At 42.1% G+C, this 23,482-nt stretch overlaps 1 protein-coding gene across 4 annotated transcripts in view; it reads left to right on the top strand.

Moving 5' to 3' along the window:
* The window catches only part of Mcm3ap (minichromosome maintenance complex component 3 associated protein), a 49,116-nt gene extending 27,874 nt beyond the window's left edge, over positions 1-21,242 (top strand). For 3 of the 4 annotated variants that reach the window (XM_003463152.5, XM_063224674.1, XM_063224675.1), the window contains exons 19-29: positions 1,077-1,145; positions 1,235-1,369; positions 5,893-6,046; positions 10,192-10,444; positions 10,562-10,659; positions 11,958-12,348; positions 13,309-13,566; positions 13,982-14,111; positions 16,073-16,279; positions 19,624-19,774; positions 20,809-21,242. In XM_003463152.5, coding sequence (XP_003463200.1) covers positions 1,077-1,145; positions 1,235-1,369; positions 5,893-6,046; positions 10,192-10,444; positions 10,562-10,659; positions 11,958-12,348; positions 13,309-13,566; positions 13,982-14,111; positions 16,073-16,279; positions 19,624-19,774; positions 20,809-20,967 — 2,005 coding nt within the window. In that variant the 3' untranslated portion in view covers positions 20,968-21,242. The remainder of the gene's footprint in view (positions 1-1,076; positions 1,146-1,234; positions 1,370-5,892; positions 6,047-10,191; positions 10,445-10,561; positions 10,660-11,957; positions 12,349-13,308; positions 13,567-13,981; positions 14,112-16,072; positions 16,280-19,623; positions 19,775-20,808) is intronic. The other variant, XM_063224676.1, reaches the window with a different exon arrangement.
* The last annotated feature ends 2,240 nt before the right edge of the window (positions 21,243-23,482 follow it).

The following is a 23,482-nucleotide window of genomic DNA, read 5'->3' as shown; positions in this document are numbered from 1 at the left end:
TCATGGTAATCCACCTGCTTTAGCCTTCTGAGTGCTAGGATTACAGGCATGTGCCACCATGCCTGGCAGGACTGCTACATTTTGAAGGATGTCGTTCAGTTACAAATGTATGGCTCACTCCACTACTGGGAAGCAGGTCTCTGGTCTTACATGGCTTTCACCTTAAAAGAAAAAGGTTCTGGTATAGAGTGACTCAGAATCCCTTTTCTTGTCCTGGTCTTATCAGCTTAAATATGCACTGTCCATTCTTCTTGGGAAGCAAAGGTCTATATGGGCCTTGGTTTTTCATTTGCACTCTGTTCCCAGTGCTTCAGTTGCACCTGATTCACACAGTCATTCTTTTCCAACCAGCCCTTCCCTGCTCACAGAGTGCCATCCTTTAGGTCTTTAGCCTGGGCCATCCTTCTCTCAGGCTTCTCCTGTAACTCCATCCTCCATACTAAGGCTGACCTGCTTTCTTCTTGTCTGCCAGTACTGAGCCAGAGTCCTCCACCCACAGCAGTGGGGTCCTCTGATACCCCAGCGGGGGCACCTTACCTGTGTCACATTCCTGGACCAGACCTCCCCTCTTGATGCTCCCCCTACTCTACCATTCCCAGAAATGGTCATGTTGGCTGCCTTCCTTCTTTCAGATCTATGTTCAGGCTTCACCTTCCCAGAGGCCAGAGTGAGAGAACAGCTCATGTTACCATTCCTGTCTGCCCTGCCACATGCCACTGATGCAACTTGCAGGCTAGTGCAGGAGAGCATGTTCTAGAGAGCCAGGATTTTTGTCTCCATGTAGATGAATCTTCTGTGGCTAGGGCATGAATGAAATGAAGGGATTTTTTTTTTTTTGTACCAGGGATCTCACTCATGACCTTGTGCTTATTAGGCAAGCACTTGAGCCCCTGAGCTAAATCCCTGGCTGAAGGGATCTTCTATCAGGAAGTTTTTTCACTCTCTTAATACTCCTGGCCAGGAGACACAGGTCAGGTAGTTTTCATTCAGAGACAATTAGTAAATGCTAGTGAGCCTCTTCTTTGGGTGTGAGCAAGCCACATGCTGGCATGGTGCCATTCTTCCTTTCTTTGTAGGTTGAGGCGACTCAGAAACAAGACAGCTCACCAGATGAAGGTTCAGCATTTCCATCAGCAGCTGCTGAGGTCTGTCTCTTCCCTGAACTTCTTTCTGTGTATCTGCTGCTGCTTGGGGCACATCCATGGGCTCAATCATGCTTGTTTGTGCCTTTCAGCAATGCTGCATGGGCCCCTCTGGACCTGCCTTCCCTTGTGACTGAGCACCTGCCCTCGCAGCAAGAGCATGAGTTTTGGAAGTTGGTATTGATGTTGCCTGGTGGAGAGCAGCAGTCCCCAGGGAGTTCTGGCAGGTAAGTGAATGCTGAGGGCTGAGCTGGCTGGGGCTCTGGGCCTGTATCTGGGTGTCCCTCTCACCTGTGATGGGAACCCTGAGGCATAGATTTTTGTTTTAATGCATAAACTCCTAGTTTCTTTTGCTTATGGTTTTCAACTTTGAGGCTGATATTTTGGATTTCAGTTATTTTAATTTTTATTCCATGAACTTGTAGTTTTAGTCCAAAATCATGTAAGAGTGGATTATCATTTAGGGTCATGTTCAAATGTACCAATGGGAGTCCATTACATTTTAGATTCTTAGGGAAATCAGTTCATAGTTTGTCTGTTATAATTCCATTTTATTATTAGGAAAACACTTTTTTTCGGGAGTTCAATACATTTTAGATTCTTAGGGAAATCAGTTCATAGTTTGTCTGTTATAATTCCATTTTATTATTAGGAAAATACTTTTTTTCATTAAAAAAACAAACGATATGACCGTATTTCCCACTACCAGCTTGCTTCTAGAAATCACACTTTTAAAGCAATGAAAGCTGGGCATGATGATGTATGGATGTATGCCTATTATACCCACACTTGAAAGGCTGAGGCAGGAGAAACACAAGTTCAAGGCCAGTTTGAACTACATAGTTAGGCCCTGTCTCAAAAAACCAAAATACAGGCTGGGGATTTAGCTCAACAGCGTAAGTGCCTGCCTGGCAAGTGTGAGGTTGTGAGTTCGATCGCCGATACCATGAAATAAAGCTCACCAAAATAGTATTAACTGAGAATATGTTAATTTTGTTTTTTAAGGTTTTATGGAAGCATTACTCTACTTTATCTACAATGTGTCGTTTCAGTGATCTTTACTTATAGTGAGTGTCATCATCATAATCTAAGTCATCATCACAGTCATCACATTATTTTCACCAGAACAGAAGCAGTCTCCATTCTTCCTTACCCCCAGTTGACACTGACCGGCATTTAGCTTATTTCCATTTTTCAGCTGTTTTGTATAAGGCTGGTTTGAACATGCAGGTGTAAGCACTTGTGTGGACATCTGTTTATAATTCTCTTGGTTGTACACCTAGGCATGAAACTGCCAGGTTGTGTAGTAACTATTGTTTGAGTCCCTGAGGAACTGCCAGGCTGACTCCAGTGGCTGCACCACTCTGCATCTTGGCAGTGTGGCAGGGCTTCAAGTTCTCAGAGCATGTTATTTCTCAGCAGTTACTACTGGAACATATTCAGGCTAAGGATTTTTTTTTTCTTTTTGGTATGGGGGATCACCCTTGCCCAGCAGGCACTTGTGCCACTGAGCTAAATCCTGGCTATACAGGCTAAGGAAAAAGAGAAAGTCATGAGGTGTATCTCTTAGGACAACTGAATGAAGAGGACAGTTCTGGCATTTTATTTTATTTATTTTTTTGGTACCAGGGGGCACTTACATTGCTAAGCTAAATGCCCAGCCCCAATTCTGGCATTTTAAAAATATTAATTTCTTAAAACAGGGATTTCTGATTTGCTCAGGTTATTAGGTACTGTCACTTTTTTTTTTTTCCTGACTGTACATGTAACTTTTTTTTTCTTACTAGGTTTATTGGTACAATTTTTTTTTTTTTTTTTTTTTTTTTTAAAAGGGTGTTGCTCTATAGTCCAGGCTGGCCTTGAACTCACTATGTACCCTGACTGGTTTCAAACTCCTGGCAATCCTCCTGCCTCAGCCTCTCAAGTGATGGGATTATAGGCATGCGCCTGGCTATTGGTATAATTTAGATACACATAATGATCACACTTAGGAATTCTTATGAGCGCAGGTATAGAGAAATGGTTCTGTAAACATGTATTTCAAACTCCAGGGATATTTTGTATTGCTTGGAATCTTTTCTAGTGTTTCAGAATCTTAAATCATCTTATTTTATTTTATTTACTTATTTATTTATTTTCAATTTTATTTAGTGTTTCACCACAAGATATCCCAACATAAAAGTAGTTACCATAGTGTCTCTTTCCTTGAAATCTTTGAGTATAACTTCGTATACTGTAGCATCAAACATATCAAGACAATGTAAAACCATTCAAGAGAATGACAGTATTACAAAGTATTTAGAACCAACTAATGGAAAATGAACAATGGTTTCTGTATTATCTCCTTGTTTATTAAAGTTTTTGTTTATATTATCACATATAATACAATCCAATAAGATACAACATGTTAAGACCGATGGAGACAGAAGAACAAAAGCTTGATGGGACTTCAAAACAAGATGATATTAAATCAGCACTAGCGGGGCTGGGGATTTAGCTCAGCGGCATAAGCGCCTGCCTTGCAAGCAGGCAGTCGTGAGTTTGATCCCTGGTACGGATAAAAAAGAAAAAGACAAGAAAAAAATCTAAAAAAAAAAAAAAAAAATTAGCACTAGCTATTATGATGTCTTGTTTTCTCCAAAATAGCTGTTCCTACCATTCAACCTTCTCTGCTTCATTTCTGTTGAGCTCTTTTTCTGTCATTAGTTGTCAGTTTGTCTTCTTCATTTCGCTTTCTGCTCCATTCATTGTGGCCTCTCTGCCACTGTTTCTGGAATCTTAGTATTTTTCTCTTGTAGAATGTCCTCTAGTATTCTCTGTAGAGTTGAATTGGTGGTTGCAGATTCCCCTAGTTTTTCTTTATCCTGGAAGCACCTTGTTTCTCTCTTAATTTCTAGGGACAGTTGTGCAGGATATATCAATCTTGGCTGGAGGTTATTGTCTTTCAAAGCTTGAATTATTTCACCCCACAGTCTCCGTGATTTGATGGTTTGTGCCGAGAAGTCTGCTGTAATTCTGATGGGCATTCCCTTGTATGTGATCTGTTTCTCGTCTCTGACAGCTTTTAATATTCTGTTCTTATATTGGATTTCTGGAATTTTGATTATTATATGCCTGGGTGTAGTTCTGTTTGGGTTGTAGGTGCTGGGGTCCTGTATGCCTCATAGATCTGAGTATCTTTACCTTTTCCCATATTAGGGAAGTTCTCCTTGATTATTTCTGTGAATAGCCTTTGCAGTTCATTTGTTTGTATCCCTGCTTCTTCCTTTACATTCTTAATTCTTAAGTTATAGATCCTCTTATCTTCTATCCTTTGTATTGTTACTGCTTGTTTCCTTGTTATTTTTAAGAAGTTTTCCCTTTCATGCTCCCACATTACAAATCTGTCCTCCAGTTCAGATAATCTATCCTTAGTTTCTTTCAAGCTGTTATGCCAGCTTTCAGTAGAGTTTTTAGTTTCCTGGTAATCTCTTTGAATCCACTTTTATGTATTCTACGTTTTCTCTATTTTCTCCATCAAACAATTCTCCCCTTTTTTCTGTTCTTCCATTCTACCATCTGTTTTTTCTTGGGAGGTGCTTAGTATTTCTTATTTCTACTTATATCTTGCTTTACTTGGTTAAATACTTGACTTTTGAACTCATCTGTGAGGTCTCGGAGATATTGCTTTATATCTATTGGTGCTGTGCCTGATATTGCATATTTTCTGTCCTCATTCTCCTTTGCATTTACCTTTCCTGGATTAGTGTTCTCAGGATTGGGGACTGAGGACCCTTTCTTGTTGCTCCCTCTTCCCATATTTTTTGTTTCTTCCATACAAGCATATATAGGAGGCACAGTTTCTTTCTTTGTTGGTTTCAGTTTGTTTGAATTGCGCCAGCTAGGTGTTCCCTCCCACTGCAATGTACAAGGAAGACACAGACCTGGGCAGCCTATGCTGGGCCCACCCCTCCAGGTCAGTCAACCTGCTGAAGCCTTCACTGCATTAGGGTGCATTGCCAGGTGCAGGGACTTGATTTGGGCTAGCCCCAGGTCAAGCACTCCCCACCAATCCCGCTTGAGAGGGGAATATGTGACTGAAGTCACTGCAGCGTCCTGTTCCGGCTAGTCTACCCAGTCCCAGAATGTCCTCTGTTGGAGCCTCCTTGTCTATGAAGGGTCCCCGTTCCTCTCACTCACTGCAGGTCGATGCAGGGCTCCCCGCCAGCTCTGCTCTCAATTCAGTTTGCCGATTCCCATTCTCAGAGCATTCACGTCTCTATCCCTGCTGTGCCGATTCAGATGCAGCAGCAGTGGCAGGAAATTCAAGCTGCGGTTTCCAGAGGCACTGAGACAGAGGTTCCAGCTTCAGCACTGAGACTTTAGCTTTTCTAGTCAAAGCACCGGGATTGCTTTTCCAGTTGGTTTCTCTCAGCTTAGTTCATTCCTGGGTCAGCAGGGTATATTTCCCCCTGTTTAGGATTCCCCACACTGCACCATTCCTGGAATCTAAGCTATCTCAGAGAGCCTCCACAGCTGCTGTTATCTATCCGTCATGTTCTCCCGGAAGTCTCTTATTTTATTTTTTAAATCAGCTTAGAATTAGTGTTTCATGAACATCTGCTTTTCTCAACCAAATAAGTAATCCAGTATAAGTATTAACTCCTCTTTAACCTCATCATCAGAATTTGTGTGGTCCTTCTTTTCCTGACAATCTTTTTCGAATTTCAAGTCAGATTTTTCTTTAAGTGTTACTTTCTTTTACCTACAGGATTTTGGCAGATTGGCTAAAGGTCAAGTTCATGGGAGAGGATGGCTCGGTTGGGGACGTGTACAGTAATGCTGGTGAGATTCAGACACTCACGGTTTTTAATACACTCAGCAGCAAAGAGGATAAGACCATTTCTGTCAGCGTGTGTGTAAAGGCAAGTGACAATTCCTTTATGTGTCTACCTCTATGCTTTAGTTCTGTTATTTACTGTCAGATAGCATTTGATTTGTGTAAGTGCTACTTGTTCTCTGTAGTGGTTTTGAAAGACAGAGGCTCAGAAGCAAGTATCATGTCTGTCTTTCCTTGTGTCTTTTTCTTTTTTTGCTACTGGGAATTGAACTCATCAACCTTGCACTTGCCAGGCAGTCTCGGTGCCACTGAGCTATGTCCCTGGCCCCCATTCTGTGTGTCTTGATGACGTCCCGTGGACACCTGCTGTGAGGCTGCAGGCTAGAGAGCGATGTATTAGCTTTCCATTACAGTTAACAAATGATGGCAGTAATCATTTTATTGAGAGAAAGGTTTATTTTGGCTCACAATTTTGGAGGTTTCCCCCATCGTTGACTAACTCTTTGAGGTAGCACATCTTGGTGGAAAAGCATGGCATAACCAAACTGAACAGCTCATGGTTGAAAAGTGGAGAGGAGGAGGAAAGGCACTGAGGTCCCACAGTCTCCTGACGAGTTTCTAGATTGTACCACCTCTCACTGGTGCCAAGCTGGTGCTTTTTGGAGAGACTTTAGATCCAGACCTGTAAGAAGTGAGCTTTGGCTGCCACAGATCTTGAGAACTCTGCAAACTCAGTCATCTGAAAAATGCACAGGTATACAATGTGTATATAATTCAGAACTCCTGAACTCCTCAGTGGTACACTGGTAATTAACTCAAGAAGGATGAAAGACAGAAGAATATTTCACAAAAATGGAATGATTTTTATATGGTTTGCCAACTGCTAGTGAATAGGTTCATTATTGGTCCTTTCAGTTTAGTTGTAGTGTTTTTTTTATGCTGGGAATTGAACCCAGGACTTTCACACTAAACTGTATCCTCAGCAGTTTTTTAATTTTTATTTTGAGACATGGTTTGGCTGAGTTGCCCAGAGTTGCCCAGGCTGGGCTCAAACTTGGAATCCTGATTCAGCTTTTCAGAGTGGTGGGGTTATTGGTATATGCCACTGTGCCCCCTACATTAGTTGTTCGTGTTTTACGTTCAAATTGGCCTGTGTTTTTTTTTTTTTTATTATAAACTCTAGTTTGTGTTACTTCTGAATAATACTTTTATTTTTAGATTTTTAAAAATTTATTGGATTTTTGAGATGGTGTCTCACTGGTTTTGAACTCATTGTGTAGCCAGGCTGGCTTCTACCTTGCGGTCTTGAGTCTTTCTGCCTACACCAAAATACTGAGCTTAATTGGTTTCCTGGGAACTTTGATTTAATGAGAACCTAATTTTCCTCATTAGATTTTAATCTGCATTAGTGGATTTTAGGTTTAAGAATATGTATTCTTTTTTTATTTATTTGGATAACAGCAGTGCAGGGCAGAAAGCATAGGCTTTGATACTGAGCAGATGTACCAGTAGCTGACACTCTAATCAGCTTCATGAGCCTCAAACAGAGTCCCTGACCTCAGTTTCTTACAAAACTTGGTGCTCCTGAGCACAGTATCAGACTCTCCTGAGGATGAGTTGGGTTCCGTGCTCTTTCCCCTCAGTTCTGGCACGCCAGGCTCAGACCTCTCTTACCAAGCTCTCCTTCGTAGCACACCCGGGACACAACTGCAAGTGATACTCAGTCTCTCTGTCATGAGCCCTCCCTTCTCCTATACCACCTCCCATTCCCTTCATCCTTTTCTTCTTCCTTTTCCTTCCCTTCCTTCCTCCCACAGAACCCAGGGTTTTACACATGCAAGGTATGTAATCTACCACTGAGTTACAGCCCCAGTCCCAGTTATGGGGTTTTGTTTCTCTCATTTTTCCATTTTCATGCTATTTATTCTATTTCCTGAATATAAAAGTAACACATGTTTAAAAATTAAAAAGTAAAAAAGGAGAACTATGAGGAGCCTCCTGTGCTTTCTTGGTTTTAGGTCCTAAAATTCTGGATGTTCTATACATCATCTGTTTCTTCTGGATCTCTTTGATGTTGTAGACTTCTGTGATACCTTAGCTGAAGCTGTCTGAACACATCTGAGGCAGGCTGGCCAGCAGCTTTGTTTGCAGTAGGGTGATGGTAACTCAGTGGTAAAGCCAGCCTTTTTGAGGGGAATTCCCACATATTTAAATCTGGGGATCTCTTTTGTGGACTGTTCTATTAATCTGAAAGGGACTTGTCTCATTCTTCCCTAGGGGCAGCTGCTGAGGCTCTGAAGGTGGGGGTAAGGATGGCCAGGGCTTCTGCAGCTTCCCATATGCTATCCCTGCTACCCTAATGGGTGCTTGGTATCCTCTCATTGCTGCTGTGTAGAAAGGTACCATTGCTGCTGTGTAGAAATGTACTGCTTGCCTTCAGCTGGCTTGCCTTTCCCCTACTCTGTCATTATGGGTTTAAGTGTTTTTATACCTGTTTAAGGTTCTTTTTGTTTGTTTCCCCCCACAAGATTAGAAAAATTTTTTTGAAAGAAAAACCTTATCAATAACCACAGTAAATGTGAATGTCCAATATGAGAGAAATTTGAGACAGAGTTATTCAGTTGGTTCCTTGTTAACTCTGGTTGAACTTTGTATTTATTGAGATACAAAATGACTGCCTACATTGCAAAAGGTCTCAGGCATGCAAGAATACTGAATTCTTAGGCCAGGGATGTAGCTCAGTGGCACAGTGCCTATCTGACAAACACAAGGTCTTGACTTTGAATCTTAGTACCAAAAAAGAAAGAAAGAAAAAACAAAAACAAAGACCACACACACAAAAAAGAACACTGATTTCCTTTAATTGTTTCCACCTATACAAGTGAGATCCTTAGTATACCACACGTAAGAAAGGGATAAGGTATAGGTAATGAAGTAGTACAAACTTAAATCTAAGTCTTGGCTGTATTTTCTAGTGAATGACAGTAGACCAGTGTCCCTGAGGTTCTTGGCATCTTAATGTACCATCTGTAAATGTTACATAGTTCAGGCTGGCCTTAAACTCACTATGTAGCTCAGGCTGGTTTTGAACTTGTGGCCATTCTCCTGCCTCAGCCTCTTGCTTGCTAAGATTATAGCTATGTACCACCTAGCTTTGCTTATTACTTCTTAAAGGCGTTGTCTAGCCTGGTGGCCCTGGTGAGCCCCAGTAATTGGTCAGAGCACAAAGATGAGCTGCCTCTCTTCTGGCAACATTCACTCAAATCAAGTCCATGGTTTGGATATTTCTCTTGGCTATTTTCTGCTTCCATTTCCAATTCTGAGTCAAATTTGTTTTTTGCCCCAGTTTCTCCTTCCACTACAGAGTTTCTTTCTTGATTGTCTTCCTCTGCCTTGCCTCATCCTCCGTTTCTTCTATCTTCTTTGCTTTTTTTCTTTCTCTCATCCTCACTCTCTTTCTCTCTCTTCCTCTCTTGTTCTAGTTTGCTGTATTCCTTGGACTCCTTTTCCTCCTCTGCTTTGCTTTTTATCTTCCTCTCTGGCTCCATCTTGACCTTGGCATTATCCTTTTGTCCCTGGTGGTCTGGATGTGCAAGCCTGGGCGCCATGAAATATTTGGCCAGGTGTTGAGTCTGTCTGTCCCTGAGTGTGGTGGCAGCAGTAGCAGAAGTCACATTCCCTGCACACTTCCTTGATCCCTGGAGCTTCTTGTGGTTTGGTCATATAAGCCCTCATGAGGTGGCTACTCAAAGGCCACACCCACCTTGAAAGCCATCTGGAGGCTGGGACTCTGCAGCCAGGGTTCTGGGCCTGCAAGCGCATCAGCTTCCCTTGGTACTCCTCTTTTCATCCTTGTCCATGTCCTTACCCCTGTCCCTGGCTCTGAGGTTCCTTCTATGGGAGTTCCTGCTGCACTGGGTCATATGCCATGTCAGAGGAGTGCTTGAGGCTACAGTGGACTTTTCTAGCCCCAGTGTTCATTGTTAAGATTACAGGAATGTGGCTCAGATGTTCTGGTTGGATATTAAATTATTTGTTGACTTAAGTGTTTGTCTCACTAATTCATGGTCTCACAGAAGTCCTGCCTGCCTCAGCAGTGTCCTGAAGCCTCCTGAAGCCCCGTGAACTTTCAGTGGGTGGAGGACTTGGCTCCACTTGCTGTGGGGCAGATAGTTCACTGCTGGCTTGTCCCCTGGAACATCTGTCCTGATGGTCTGGGTGTCATTGCAGGTGGCCCACGGTACCCTCAGTGATGCTGCCCTTGATGCTGCGGCGACTCAGAAGGACCTCTTGGGAGCTAGTGGGCTCATGTTGCTGCTTCCGCCCAGAGTGAAAAATGAGGATGTTGCAGAGGAGGACATTTACTGGCTGTCGGCCTTGCTACAGCTCAAGCAGTTCTTGCAGGCCAAGCCTTTCCACCCGTCGCTTCCACTGGTGGTTCTTGTGCCCAGTTCTGACACCATTGGGAAGGAAGTGGAGGATGGTTGGTGAAAGAAATCTTGTTTGTGAACCAGCTGAAGGGCGGGTGGGATGAGCACTGCAAGGTGCTGGGTATACATGAGAGGGCAGACGTGTGACTTCTCTCTGTTTACTTTTAAAGGTTTAATGCTGCAGGACTTGGTTTCACTGAAGCTAATTTCAGATTACACTGTTATTGAAATCCCTGATTCTATTAATGATTTACAAGGCACAAAAAAGGTAAAGTTTCATCATTTGTAAAGGTTCATTAAGCTTCCTTGATTCTGCTATCTGTAATAAGCAGGAATCAAAAGAAAATTTGTGTGTAGTTCTGCTGTCTGCAACAAATTCAATTTTCTTGTAATAGAATTTTTTCATGAAATCAGATGCACATTAGTTTTTTAGGGTGATTGTCATTGAAGTATGTGAAGAGCAGTATTATCTAAGATTTCCTTAAAAAGGAAATCTTTGCTGATAATCACATTCAGAAAAACCGGTGATTGTCAGTCTAGGAAGAAAGAAAATAGGGTGTGAAGGCATCCAGGTTTGAAGTAAAGCCATTACCACTAAGCATGAGAAAATGTAGCTTTCACTTCTGTATGGTGAAGGGGAAGATATGCCAGAATAGAAGCCCTGGGCGTTTCCTGGGAGCCCACGGTGCCCTCGCAGCATGTTTGCAAGGCTCAAGGAAGCCAAAAAATGTCAAAGCATATCAATCCACAGCAACAACGGTACATACATTGTGCATTGTTGTCCTCAAATCATTCACCCAGAGTATAAGACATCTGCGTTCAACTGTCCGAACAATACCAGTATGTATCTTTCTCTTCAGAGCAAACTCAGAGATCACTAGTATAACTACCTTAACTATTTTTTATATACATATACTCACACGTATACATGTTTTTCCAGCTTATCACACTAGTGAAACAATAGGATGTTTACACGTCTGTCTTACGTATTTCACTAATGAGTATATTCTCAAGGTGCTTCCATTTACTTATAAAAGTGTCCAGCTTATCATTCTTGATGGCTGAGTAGTACTCTGTGGTATAAAAAGATCACATCTTTTTTATCTATTCCTCAGTCGATGGACATTGAGGTTGTTTCCAAGATCTGGCTCTTATAGACTGTGCTGCTATAAACATGGTACACATATATCACTGTGGTATGATGTTTTTAATTCTTTTGGGAAGATACCCAGAAGGGGAATATTTGGGTTGAATAGGACCTCTAGTCCTAGTTTTTTGAGGACTCTCCACACTGGTTTCCACAGTGGTTGCACCAGTCTGCATTCCCACCAATAGTGGGAGAAGGGTTCCTTTTTCCCCCACAGCCCTTCCAGCATGTTATTGGTTGAAGGAAAGCTAAATTCAACCACCGGGAATTGTGTGTTGCCCTTTCTTCTGTGGCTGAGAACCTCATGCTCCAGTGGCACCTGCTTTTGGCAGCCATGGAAGAGCACCAAGCCCCTTTAGGGAAGTGCTTTTGAAAAAGTGTGAGTCATTTAATGGCACTTCTCTGTCTTTGCTTCTCAGGTTTCATGGGCAGTTCAGTGGCTTGTCTCTCGTTGCCCCTGTGCCCTTGACCTTTGCTGCCAGACCCTTATTCAGTACATCGAGGATGGGGTTGGCCGTGAGTTTAGTGGCCGGTTTTTCCATGACAGAAGAGAGAGGCGTCTAGGTGCCTTGGCTTCGCAGGAGCCCGGCACCATCGTTGAACTCTTCAACAGTGTCCTGCAGTTCCTGGCCTCGGTGGTATCCTCTGAGCAGCTATGTGACCTGTCCTGGCCTATCACCGAGTTTGTTGAAGTGGGGGGCAGTCAGCTACTTCCTCACCTGCACTGGAATTCCCCAGAACACCTGGCCTGGTTGAAGCAGGCTGTGCTTGGGTTCCAGCTTCCACAGATGGACCTTCCACCCCCTGGGGGTATGTGCATATGTATAGTATAAAGGGGAGGGCTGGCTGTACCTGGGCTTCTTGTTTCTTCTCTCTGTAGTGAGTCTGGCAGGAAGCGTGCTCCATTGTGATGTCCATAGTCTACTTCGAACATGAGACTGCCTGTGTCTGCCTTTGGTCAGGAGCTATGGGTTTAAGGAATGGAGCTGTTGGCCTTGCATCACTGCCAGGCCCATCTTGCCTGTCCCATAGGTCCAGTTAGCAGAACAGATGGGCTGGGACAAAGAACATGGGGCCCACATAATTCTTCCCCAGAGTTGTGGCTCTGCTCTCTTAATTCTGGCTTATACAATATTCTTTTGAAGCCTGGCTGTGCCAGGGACAGGCTGGCAGGCTGTTGTGATACAGATTCCATAGGGCAACAGGTTGCCTTAAGCCTTAAGCAAGGGCTCTTCCCATGGGAACACTGCTATAGGAGCAAGGAACCATCTGCTATTTACCTGACAGCTCCAGGCATTTACACACTACTCCCTTTGGGTCTCAGGCACTCTTTTGAATTGTGGGGTGTGGTCTTTAGTAGATGTCATTAATACTCTTTACTCTAGAAACCTCAAGGAAAATAAAGGACTGGGCACAAGCCCTCTGCACTGCACCCTCAGTGGAGTGTGGTAGAGTCCTTGTGGGGAAGCTAAGACCACTTATACCTGGTGTACCTGGCTTATTAAATAGTCTCTGGGCAGCTGCAGACCTCTGCTATCATAGCTGCTAGAGTGGCCCTTGCTGTGGTTGTTTGTACCCCTTGGCTGGCCTCAGAGCAAGCTGTCATTTCCCTTGACAGCTGTGGTTCTGCTATTTGTGCATATAGAAGCTCACTTGCTAACCATGCAGTTGCCCTCTCTAAAGGAAAGAGAGAGTGCCAAGAACATCTTCATATACTTTCCTGCCTGGACTCTGGTCAAACCTGTAACTAATGAAGTGCTTTCTCTCCAGCACCCTGGCTCCCCGTGTGCTCCATGGTTGTCCAGTACACCTCTCAAATCCCCAGCTCACGCCAGACACAGCCCATCCTGCAGTCCCAGGTGGAGAATCTGCTCTGCAGAACGTACCGCAGGTGGAAGAGCAAGGGCTCCTTCCTGGGCCAGGGGACAGGGCCCTCGGTTGCTGAGATTCCATGGGATGACATCATTGCCTTGTGTATCAACCACAAACTGAGGGACTGGACGCCCCCCAGGCTCCCTGTCACAACAGGTAGTTGGAACTTGGTGTTGTTGGGCCCGGTCCTCATGAGACTTTCCTGGTCCAGGTTGGGCAAAGAATGTTTACCAGATATTACTTCTTTTCCCTCGAGTTTCCATCTACTTTCCTTAAGATTTCTGTCTAAGTCTAAGTGACTTCCAAGTGTCTTAGAAACAGTGGGAAGAGTTAAGAAGTTTCCTGGAGGGGCCTGGGCTTCCCTTGCTGACATAGGCCTTCCAGGATTGCTGCAAATTAGATGGAATTCTGTGGCTGAGAGTTTACTCCTGGCCCTATCCAGTTTGGATGTGAGCCTGTCTGGACTTTGAGTGACCCTTGAGTATGGAAGTCATACCAGTCAGAGGCTGTCCTTAAATCAGTGAGTTTGAATAGACATAAGTGGTCACCTGAAATGTTTTTTTTTCCTCAGGTGCACAGAGTGAAGATGGTCAGATATGTGTGTATTTTTTTAAAAACCACTTGAAGAAATACCAAGTTCCTTTGTCATGGGAACGAGCCAGAGTACGGACACAGAAGGAGCTACAGCTAAGTCCGGGATGGTGAGGTCTTTATTTAGTATGTGTTTCTGTTGCTGTGTTAAACTGTACTGCTTCCATCCAGAAGTACAGCATGGAAGTTAACATTCTGTAACACCAGATCCAGCCCTGCTGTGGGTTGACCCTCTGATCATTTTCCTGCCATCTCACAAAACTGTTCTAAGGCAGAGTTATAGGCTCCTTACTTCACTTAGCAGGTGAACCTGACCCTAAAGTCATATAAACAAAAAAGCTGGTATCTTACCTCACTTACAAGAAACATTACCAAATAAAGTCTGAGCACACATAGTCTTGCAACCTATTAAAAAACTCCTGAGTAGGATAAACAATTAGTGAAAGTCTACTACTGTTATTTGTTATAATAACATGATATTTCAGTATCTTTGAAATACATTACTTAAATTTTATACTGAATCCTAATAAAATACATTGTCATATTTGGGTAAAAAGTTTCCTTTCTCTTATTGATTATAAATTTTAAAGTTTTTTCATTAAAAAGAAAGTTCCTCAACTTGGTAAGAGCTATTTATCTACTATGCAATTACAAAACAAAACAAAACAAACAAACAAAAAAAACCAAAAAACTTTTGAGACATTTAGAAAGAATGCATGGAAACCAGCATAGGCTGTCCCTTTTTTCCTGACCACTGCAGGGACATGGGAGAGATGAACACATATTAAGAGAAGAACAGTTATTTCTAGATAATACAACTGTCCACAGTAATCAACAGTTAGGGCCTAGGACTGTCTAGAAGTCAGCAAGGCGACGAGATACATGACCTAAACCTATATAAATATTCTTAGAACGTTCTTTAAATACAGTGGTACCTTGGGTTACGAATGTTTTTGTTTGTGATCAGTTGGATTTGTAAATAGAAGCATTTGGCAAAATTTTGTTTTTGTTTGTGAACTCTGAATCTGGCGACAAACCTGACCATGGCCATCTTTCCCATATGAATATGAATGTAGCCATGTTTTCTAGACTTGTGGACCAAAGTAAGTTTGTGAACCAAGGCACCACTGGAGTCTATAATCCGTGGGCATGAATGGGCAGGAGCGGCTTGAACCCCTTTGGGAGAGTGCTCGAGACCCTTTATACCATGGAAATTTGATAAAGGAGGTACTGGCTACCTTTATCATTGGAGGATATAATAATGTGAGGATGTCATTTCTCAAATCATAAAGTGAGGACATTTATTATCAAACCATCAATAAAATTTTGCCTTTGTATTCACCAATCCTAAAATTATTAGGATAAGAAAATGTGTAACAACTATTGAGAAAGTTTTTTGAGTATAAATACTAAGGAGGATGTACTTACTTGGCCTGAATACTACACAATACCTAAAACATGTAGTGATGCTGGAATAGACAAACAGATCAGAACAGAAAGTGCCTGAAGTAGAACAATATATGGTAAATGTCTTATTAGTAGTGAAATTATTTGAGAAAGGATAGACATTGGTATCTGTTTAGGAAAAAATCATAAAAACTCCTCCCAGTATTTGCAAACATTATTTCCAGAAGGATTCAAGAACTAAATGTCAAGAAAAAGTATGTTGGCAATATTAGGGAAAAACCAATCTGTTTATAACACTGGAATGGGCAGCAAGACACAGAATAGAGAAGCTCTGAGAGCCCAGCTGTCTCAGGATTGTGGAAGCTTCCAGGAGCAATAGACAAGTGTCTCCAACTGCTTTTGCTGCTGCTGCTGCTGCTGCTGCTGCTGCTGCTGCTGCTGCTGCTGCTGCTGCTGCTGTGTGAGAATCACTATGCAGAGTAGGACTACTCTCTGCTTCAGGCAGGACTGACTCAAGCATGTCCTCCCAGGAGGGTATGGGTCTGAGGCATGTGTTTTCCCAAGGTGAGCTCCTGTGTGGCTGTGCGCACATGCCTCTGTGATGCTATAGGGATCCTTTCTTCCTCTTTACTGATTAAAAGCATTTCAAAACATGTATTTACAGTTTGAGGATAAAGACTTTTCATCCTGCTGCAAGCAATTTTTCCATTCCGTTACTTCACATGCATTGTAAAGGGAAGAGGAATGCAGAGTGCTGCCAACTGAGGCGAAGTGTCAGTGCCGAAGATCTGGTGCGAGGAGCTTCTGCTGAGGAGCTCTTGGCAGAGTGTCTGTCTAGCAGCCTGCTACAAGAGAAAGAGGACAGTAAGAGGTAAGACTCTTTCCCTTTGAATTCATGTGTGTTCTTCAGTCCGTTTCATGCAGAGAGGAAGACTGACTCTTGTCTAATTGAGTCAAGATGGCCAAGCTAGAGAAGGGCAGTTTGGTTAGCAAGGATTATAGTGACGAGTGTATTTGTACAAAGGTGAGTCAAATTTAACAAAGTATAAGTTCCTGAAAGACAGGACCCTTGGTGACACATTTCTGTTTTACTAGTTAAAACTGATTTCACTGATTTTTCTTATTATTGAAAGTTAGCATCAGATTTTTAGTAGGAGATACGTATGGTCAAGTCCACACAGAAGACAGTGAGTACTGAACAGTGGCGGGCTGCTTTCTGCGCATGGCCAGCTGCTCTCTTCCCGTGGCTAGCCTGAGGCCTTTGTGGCTCATCCCACCTGGGGTGGGTGGGAGTTGGCTCTGATCTTTCTCTGTATTGCTACCCTCCCTCTCATGTACACCTTTGTCTTACACCCACCCTTGGTGGCCTTATTCTCAGATTTACTGAGAAATAGAACTAGAAAGAGTATACACAGGTCCTCCCATCACCTCCACTGCTCTGCCCAGCCACATCTAGCAGTATCCTTACATCATCCCATCTCCTCTGCCCCCTTGTATTAATGGGGAGGAGAACTGTCTTCATTGGTGGTGAACCTCTGGCATTCATGCCAAAGCAGGTTTGTTATTGAAAGCTCTAGAAGGTTTGCCATCACTGAGCTAGTTTAATTCCAGCTGTAAGGGAAAGCCCCTGATAAGTCAGCCCTTTCCTTGGACTAGCACCTCATCTCCCACTCACTCAAGGGACTCAGCCAGTGGGTATCCTTTCTTGTGTCATTGCCCTCCCCTGTACTAGGTCATGCCCATCAGTGTACAGACATGAAGATATGGTGGCATTTCTTTCCCTTGGCCCCGCTTCCTCTTTACTGCTAGTCAACTTAGCAGTAAATGCCCTCAAGTATTTTTGTGGTAACTTAGCTTCTTTATCTTGGCAGCTCACACATGGCTGAACATGGCTATGAACCCCTATCCCTGGAGTGATCCACCCTTTTGGTCCTTCCTTGCTTCTAGGATGTCACTATTTCTCCTTCCAGGAACTCCCTGCTGGTTCTTCCTCAGCCCTCAACTGTCCTTCTGGCTTACTTTTTGAATTTCATTTCTGTATCATCTATACCTGCTTCTCCATGGTTTCATCCACTTTTATGGATTTTTAAATAATAGCAGTATTCTGACAACTCCAAATTTTCATCTCAAATCTTGAATTCTTTGAACTCTGGACTTGAATATACTGTCACTTCCGAAATTTTTCTTAGACATCTACAGGGTGGCCAGTAGCAAAGTTAATTCAAAGCCATAACTATATATTTCCCATGTCCACTTCCCAGTTTCCCTCCAGTCAGTTCTTCCTTCAGTGATCATGTCTGTTGGTGACAACTCCATCCTTCCAGCCACCCAGGCCTGATGCCTTAGAATCATTTCCTATACCTTGACCATTCAGAAATCCTATTGGCTCTTCTGAAAATATACTCAGAATCAGATCATTTGTTAGGACATCTACAGCCACACCCTGGTCCAGGCCACTGTCACTTTCCTTGTGGACTGTTGGAGTAGGCTGCAGTCTCGTCTTAGTTGACCAGTGGATACCTTTCAGTATAAGGAGTCATGTTACTCCCTACTCATAGACTTTCAGTGGCTTCCTCTTTTACTTGAAATTAGTGGCAGTTTCTTTGTAAGGGTAGCCAGTTATTGACCTCTTGATTTTGCTGTTCTTCTTGCCTGATACTCTAGCCACTGCTACCTGACCTCTTGTATATTCCAGGTCTCTGCTCAAATATCCTTTGCATTAGGCCTTGTGTGTCCCCACCTCCCCTATGTCCATGGCTCTGCTTTCTCATCTTCAGACTTTTCCTTTGTTACAGGTAGTTTGTTTGCCTCCCCTTACTAAAGGATAAACTGCTGAGGGTAGACTGTTGTTTTGCTTTTTTTTTTTTCTTTTGAGACAGGGTCTCACTATATAGTTCAGGCTGGCCTTGAACTCTGCCTCCTGCCTCAGTATCCCTATTTGTGGCCTTACAGGAGTGTGCCACCAAGCCTGGCAGTCTGTTTTGTGTCAGTGCTATATTGTTGGTACTTAGAATGGTCCCTCACATTTGATGGGTGCTTGATAAATATATGTTGGAAACATGAATGTCATGATTTCTAAAAATAGGTTTACCTAGGTTTGTATAACTTAAATGAGTTTGGATGATTTTTCTTTTTTGTTGTTGTTGTCCTGAGAACAGCACCCAGGATCCTCTTGCATGCTAGGTACATGGTGGGTGTGTGTGTGTGTGTGTGTGTGAGTGAATCTTACTAGGTACATGGTGTATGTGTGTGTGTGTGTGTGTGTGTGAGAGTGAATCTTACTAGGTACATGGTGTGTGTGTGTGTGTGTGTGTGTGTGTGTGAGAATCTTACTGGTGCCCAGCCTGCTCTCAAGTTCAGATTCTGACCTCAAACTCAAGTGATTTTCCCATCCTTGATTTTTTTTTTGGGGGTCTTTTTCCTTTTTATCAGTACCGGGGATCAAACTCGCGACTGCCTGCTTGCAAGGCAAGCGCTTATGCTGTTGAGCTAAATCCCCAGCCCTCCCATCCTTGATTATAAATGCATACCACTCACCTTGCTTCACATTGTCTGTCTTGAAAAGAGCAGTATGGGGAGATAGACAGCTCTGTGGCATGTTAGATAGTAGTGGGATATTATTTTGAGTTAATTTAAAATTGTAAGTAGCAATCCATGTTTGGATAAATTCATGAAGAGATAAGAATAAAGGCAGCTGGGTATGGTGGTACACGCCTACTCCATAGATGTCACTCCCTGCACTTGGCAGGCTGAGGCAGGAGGATCACTTCTAGTTCAAGACCAGCCTGAGCTACAAAGTGAGCTCAAGGACAGCCTGAACTGCATAGTAAGAACGTGTTTCAAAAAGATGAAAAAAAAAGGCATAAAACCAAAGTAAGTCAAAAGGAAGATAAGCCAGGTGAGAGAATTATAATATTAAGTAACATGTAAAATAAGTGAGACAATTATAATATTAAATAACATATAGAAGCAGTTTTTGGATTAATGTCATTTTTCTGATTAAGTATAAATTGAAGTTATAAATTAAAGAGAATGAAATTTTTAAAAGTATGCCTTTTACAGCATCTCAGTTGATGCTATAACTTTAGTTTTATCCTTAACAAGCAAAGGTATTTAAAAAGCAAACGTATGCCTACAAAGGAAATGAATAAAAGTTAACATTTTGCTTTTTGGTGCTCAGTTGTTTCTGAATTCTGTGATCATATACTATTTCAGATTTGAAGATCAGCTGCAGCAGTGGTTGTCTCAAGACTCCAGAGCATTCACAGATTCAATTTCCCTTCCGATCTACCTTCCTCAGACACTAGTTTCTCTTCCTCAAACTGTTGAATCTATTGTGACAACATCTACAGCCACTAGCCCACAGGTGAGAAGAGTACATTTAGTATTTATGTTAAAATTAAAAACTCAAGAGTATGGGGCTGGGGAACAAAGGTAGGTTTCAATTTATCATGGCAATCAATACAATATTAGTTTAAATGAGACCTTTTCTCAAATGCTATCTGCCAATGTTAGAATGACCCAGCTAATTTTGTTTGTACCTGTGCAGTTAAAGAAGGGTGGAACTGAAACATGCTTAAAAACAGAATAAAACCTATAATCTTTTGCTGATGTGTAATAAGGACATTGATGAGAAGAACACAGGCAAAAATGGCTTCAACATATTGTCCAAACCTTGGCATCACCTAGACTTATTTTGGGATTAACATTCTCAGAGAAAATTAATGATGAAGATATATTCACAGAAATCAAGAGCCTCACATTACAGAGTAGGAGCACAACTACTTTTCAAAGCTAAATCTAGCTCTAAAGCCCAGGACTCTCAGTCCCACTGCCCTTCCTAATGAGGTTAAAGAAGTAGAGAGTTTTAACTACAGGTAGGTGCTACTAGATTGTTGCAAATGGTTTTCCTGGAGTGGATATAGGAAGTCTCTCAATAAGGGTGGAGAGCAAGTTAAGATGACTTACTGCTTCCATGTATCCTTTAGTAAATGTCTACCTTAAAAATGTACATACTGTTTGACTTATTCTGAAGAAACTTTCAAGATATTCACAGTTAATGTCTGAAAATGTTGACTGTAGCAGTGATTATGTTGCATAAAAGTAGAAACAAAGTGAATGTCTAAAGATGGGAGGTGAATTCATCATAGACCATATAAAAATGAGTGACACTGGAAATTGTCCATGTAAAATATAAAGAGAAACAAGCCATGCATAGATGATACTTGACCTCTGTATGTAATATAAGAGACTGGAAGGCTGTGTTGGATGCTAAAAGGGCATCTGGTGAGCCCAATAGGCTGCAGGTAAGATTAGCACATACTAGATCTAGTCCCTTCACAAAGAACAGGTCTTGTTTTATTGATATCTTAAGGCTATTTTTGGTTTTTATTCAAATAGAATGCAAGAACAAGGGAACAACTGCAGCTGTCAGAAGCAACAGATATGTCTCTGACAGAACGCTTAACGCATCTGGAACAGCTGATCCAGAGTTCAAAGGAAAAGGAAGTTGCCTCCGAGTTCCACCTGTCTGCGTTGCTGGACATGGTGGATATTTAAACAGTCTGAAGTGAGGGGAGGTCTTGTCTTCAGAAGAATTTCTGCTTTTAAATTATGTTATTTTCAGATGTTTGATGCACAATTATTAATCATGCTGGTAAACTATTTGAATCTTATAATAATATCCCTGTTTTCAGAATGAAAAGCTGTTTTCCATTGTGCCATCTTTGATATTATGTTTCATGATCTCCTCAGACTGTCACCCACCAGCACATGCTCTGAGGGAGTCTACAGCTTACATTTCCATGTGTAATAAGTGATGAATTCTCTCAGCAGTCTCAGTGTCTGATTTCATTGACAGCCCCTGCCTGCCAGGCCCATCCAGCTCACATTAAATAGATATATACCTGCATAACTGTCTTACTTATGTACATGGACATATATTCATGGATTAGAAGCAGGGAAAGATGGAAAAAATAAGTGATGTGATGAAAGTTCAGAGACATCCCTTTGATTGTGGCTAAGTGAGAGGCCAGCAAGGTCAAGCCATATCTTGAGTACTGTGAGAACCAGTTGTTGGAGGATAGTAAACAAAAAAGTGACATAGGTACATTTTCTTGTAAAAATGGCAGGTGGGCAGATGGTCAGCATGAGGTAAAAGTCTTAGGAGTACTGCAACCATCTGGGTCAACGAAGAAGAGTATAATCCTGCGTTTATTAGCAGTTGGTATGGAAAGGAGATAAATTTCAGCCATATACAGAACAGTATAGACTTTGGTAATGTTGTGTATGATCATTTATTTCAAACTAGCAATCGGCATCTCCTGACTAGTCCTATGTCCTCCAGATTCTCCAAGACTATTTCATGTCTTCTGGTTCTCTTCAAACCTCCATTATTAGGTAATGGCCCCTCCTCCTATTTCATTGAGAAAACAAAAGCACTAAGAAGACTTCCCCATCTCACCATTACCAAATCCACAGGCCAGTCCCTCTCTTGTAGGAATTTTCCAGTAATTAAGGACTTAATGTATTTTTTTCTTTCAGGAATCAAACTCAGGACCTGGTACTTGGCAGGCAGGCACTTGTGCCTCTGAGCTTTATCAGCAGCCCCTGTATTTCTTTTTTTTTTGAGACAAGGTTGGCCTCCAATTTGCGATTATCTTCGAGCAAATGCTGGGATTATAGGCATAGGTCACCAGGCCTGGCTCTTTTGGGTATGTTAATTGGGAATTGAACTTCCCGGAGCTTTCTCACTAAGCTACATACATCTCCAGCTTTTTGTTGTTTTTTATTTTATAGATAAGGTTTTACCAGGTCACTAAATTGTCTGGGTGGGGCTTAAACTTTTGACTCTTGAGATAACAGGCCTGTGATATCATACTGATTTAATGCCATTTCTTAATCTTGATTTTACACATTGTTGACTTCCTACACTGGGTGAGCAGTTAACTTTCATAAATCTTCCAAGGTTTATAATCCTGACACATACATCTACGTTTCATCTCATGTTAGTTTAATATGCTGGCTGCAATCCTTAAGAGTTCAGTGTGCCTATATGTTTACCATTGGCTGTTGAGCCATGTATTTTGTATTTCCTTCATGAACAGTTGATTTTTCCTAGAGTTAATTGTTGCTTCTTTTTTTTTTTTCATTTGTTTGGTTTTCTATGTTCCTGTTACTACTCCCCAAAACTCAGCCCTTGGGGCTGGGGATTTAGCTCAGCAGCATAAGCACTTGCCTAGCAAGTGTGAGGTTGTGAGTTTGAGCCCCCGAACAAAAACAAAAAACGGAAAACAAAAAAACCCCACAAACTGCAGCCCTAACCATAAATTTCCAACATAGACATACATAATCAGGTAAAGTGCTAGCTTCTTCTTGGTTTGGTTTTTATTTATTTATTTATTTTTTTTGTCTTTTTCGTTTTTATCGGTACCAGGGATCGAACTCACGACTGCCTGCTTGCAAGGCAGGCGCTTATGCCGCTGAGCTAAATCCCCAGCCCCTGGTTTTTATTTTGATAGAGCTCATGGTCTAGTAGCTTTCTGAGCTTCAATATCTAAAATGTTTGTATTATACCCTTATAATTTGATTCCTCTCACCTCCTGCTTGGTATTTAGTGTTTTTTTTCTAGCCTCATCCTCCCCCACTAACTACCCTAAACATAACTTAAATTGAGGATTCAGCTGGGCAGCTTTCTCTTGTATCTCCAATGCAGCTGCAGATGATGCTGAGGCTGCAGTCATCTGAAGGCCTGTCTGGACTGGATGTCCAAGATGAATCCTTGCATTAGCAAAAGGTGCTTCTGCATCATTCTTTCAACTGCCTGGCTCATGCTGGCCATGGAATTTTGAGAAACTTAATAGCTTGTTGAAGCGCTCTGGTGGGCAGTTTGTTATCTCTTAGGGTTTTTCTGCTTTTTTACTAAGTCCCATTTGCCAGTTTTTGTAGGACTTGACTTATAGACTAATGCTTCAGATCTTCTTACTACTGCTTCAAGTTTTCTGGCTCAGTGGGAGAAGCAGGACAGGGTTCCAGAACAAGCATAGAGGTTACCTCTTGATTTCAATGGTTTCAG

Source organism: Cavia porcellus, unplaced genomic scaffold (assembly GCF_034190915.1).
Source record: "Cavia porcellus strain 051 isolate PalLab524CR breed Dunkin Hartley unplaced genomic scaffold, mCavPor4.1 scaffold_15, whole genome shotgun sequence".
Taxonomy (NCBI): Eukaryota; Metazoa; Chordata; class Mammalia; order Rodentia; family Caviidae; genus Cavia; species Cavia porcellus.
The sequence above is the reverse complement of the archived record's forward strand: the minus strand, read 5'-3'. Positions and strand labels throughout refer to the sequence as shown.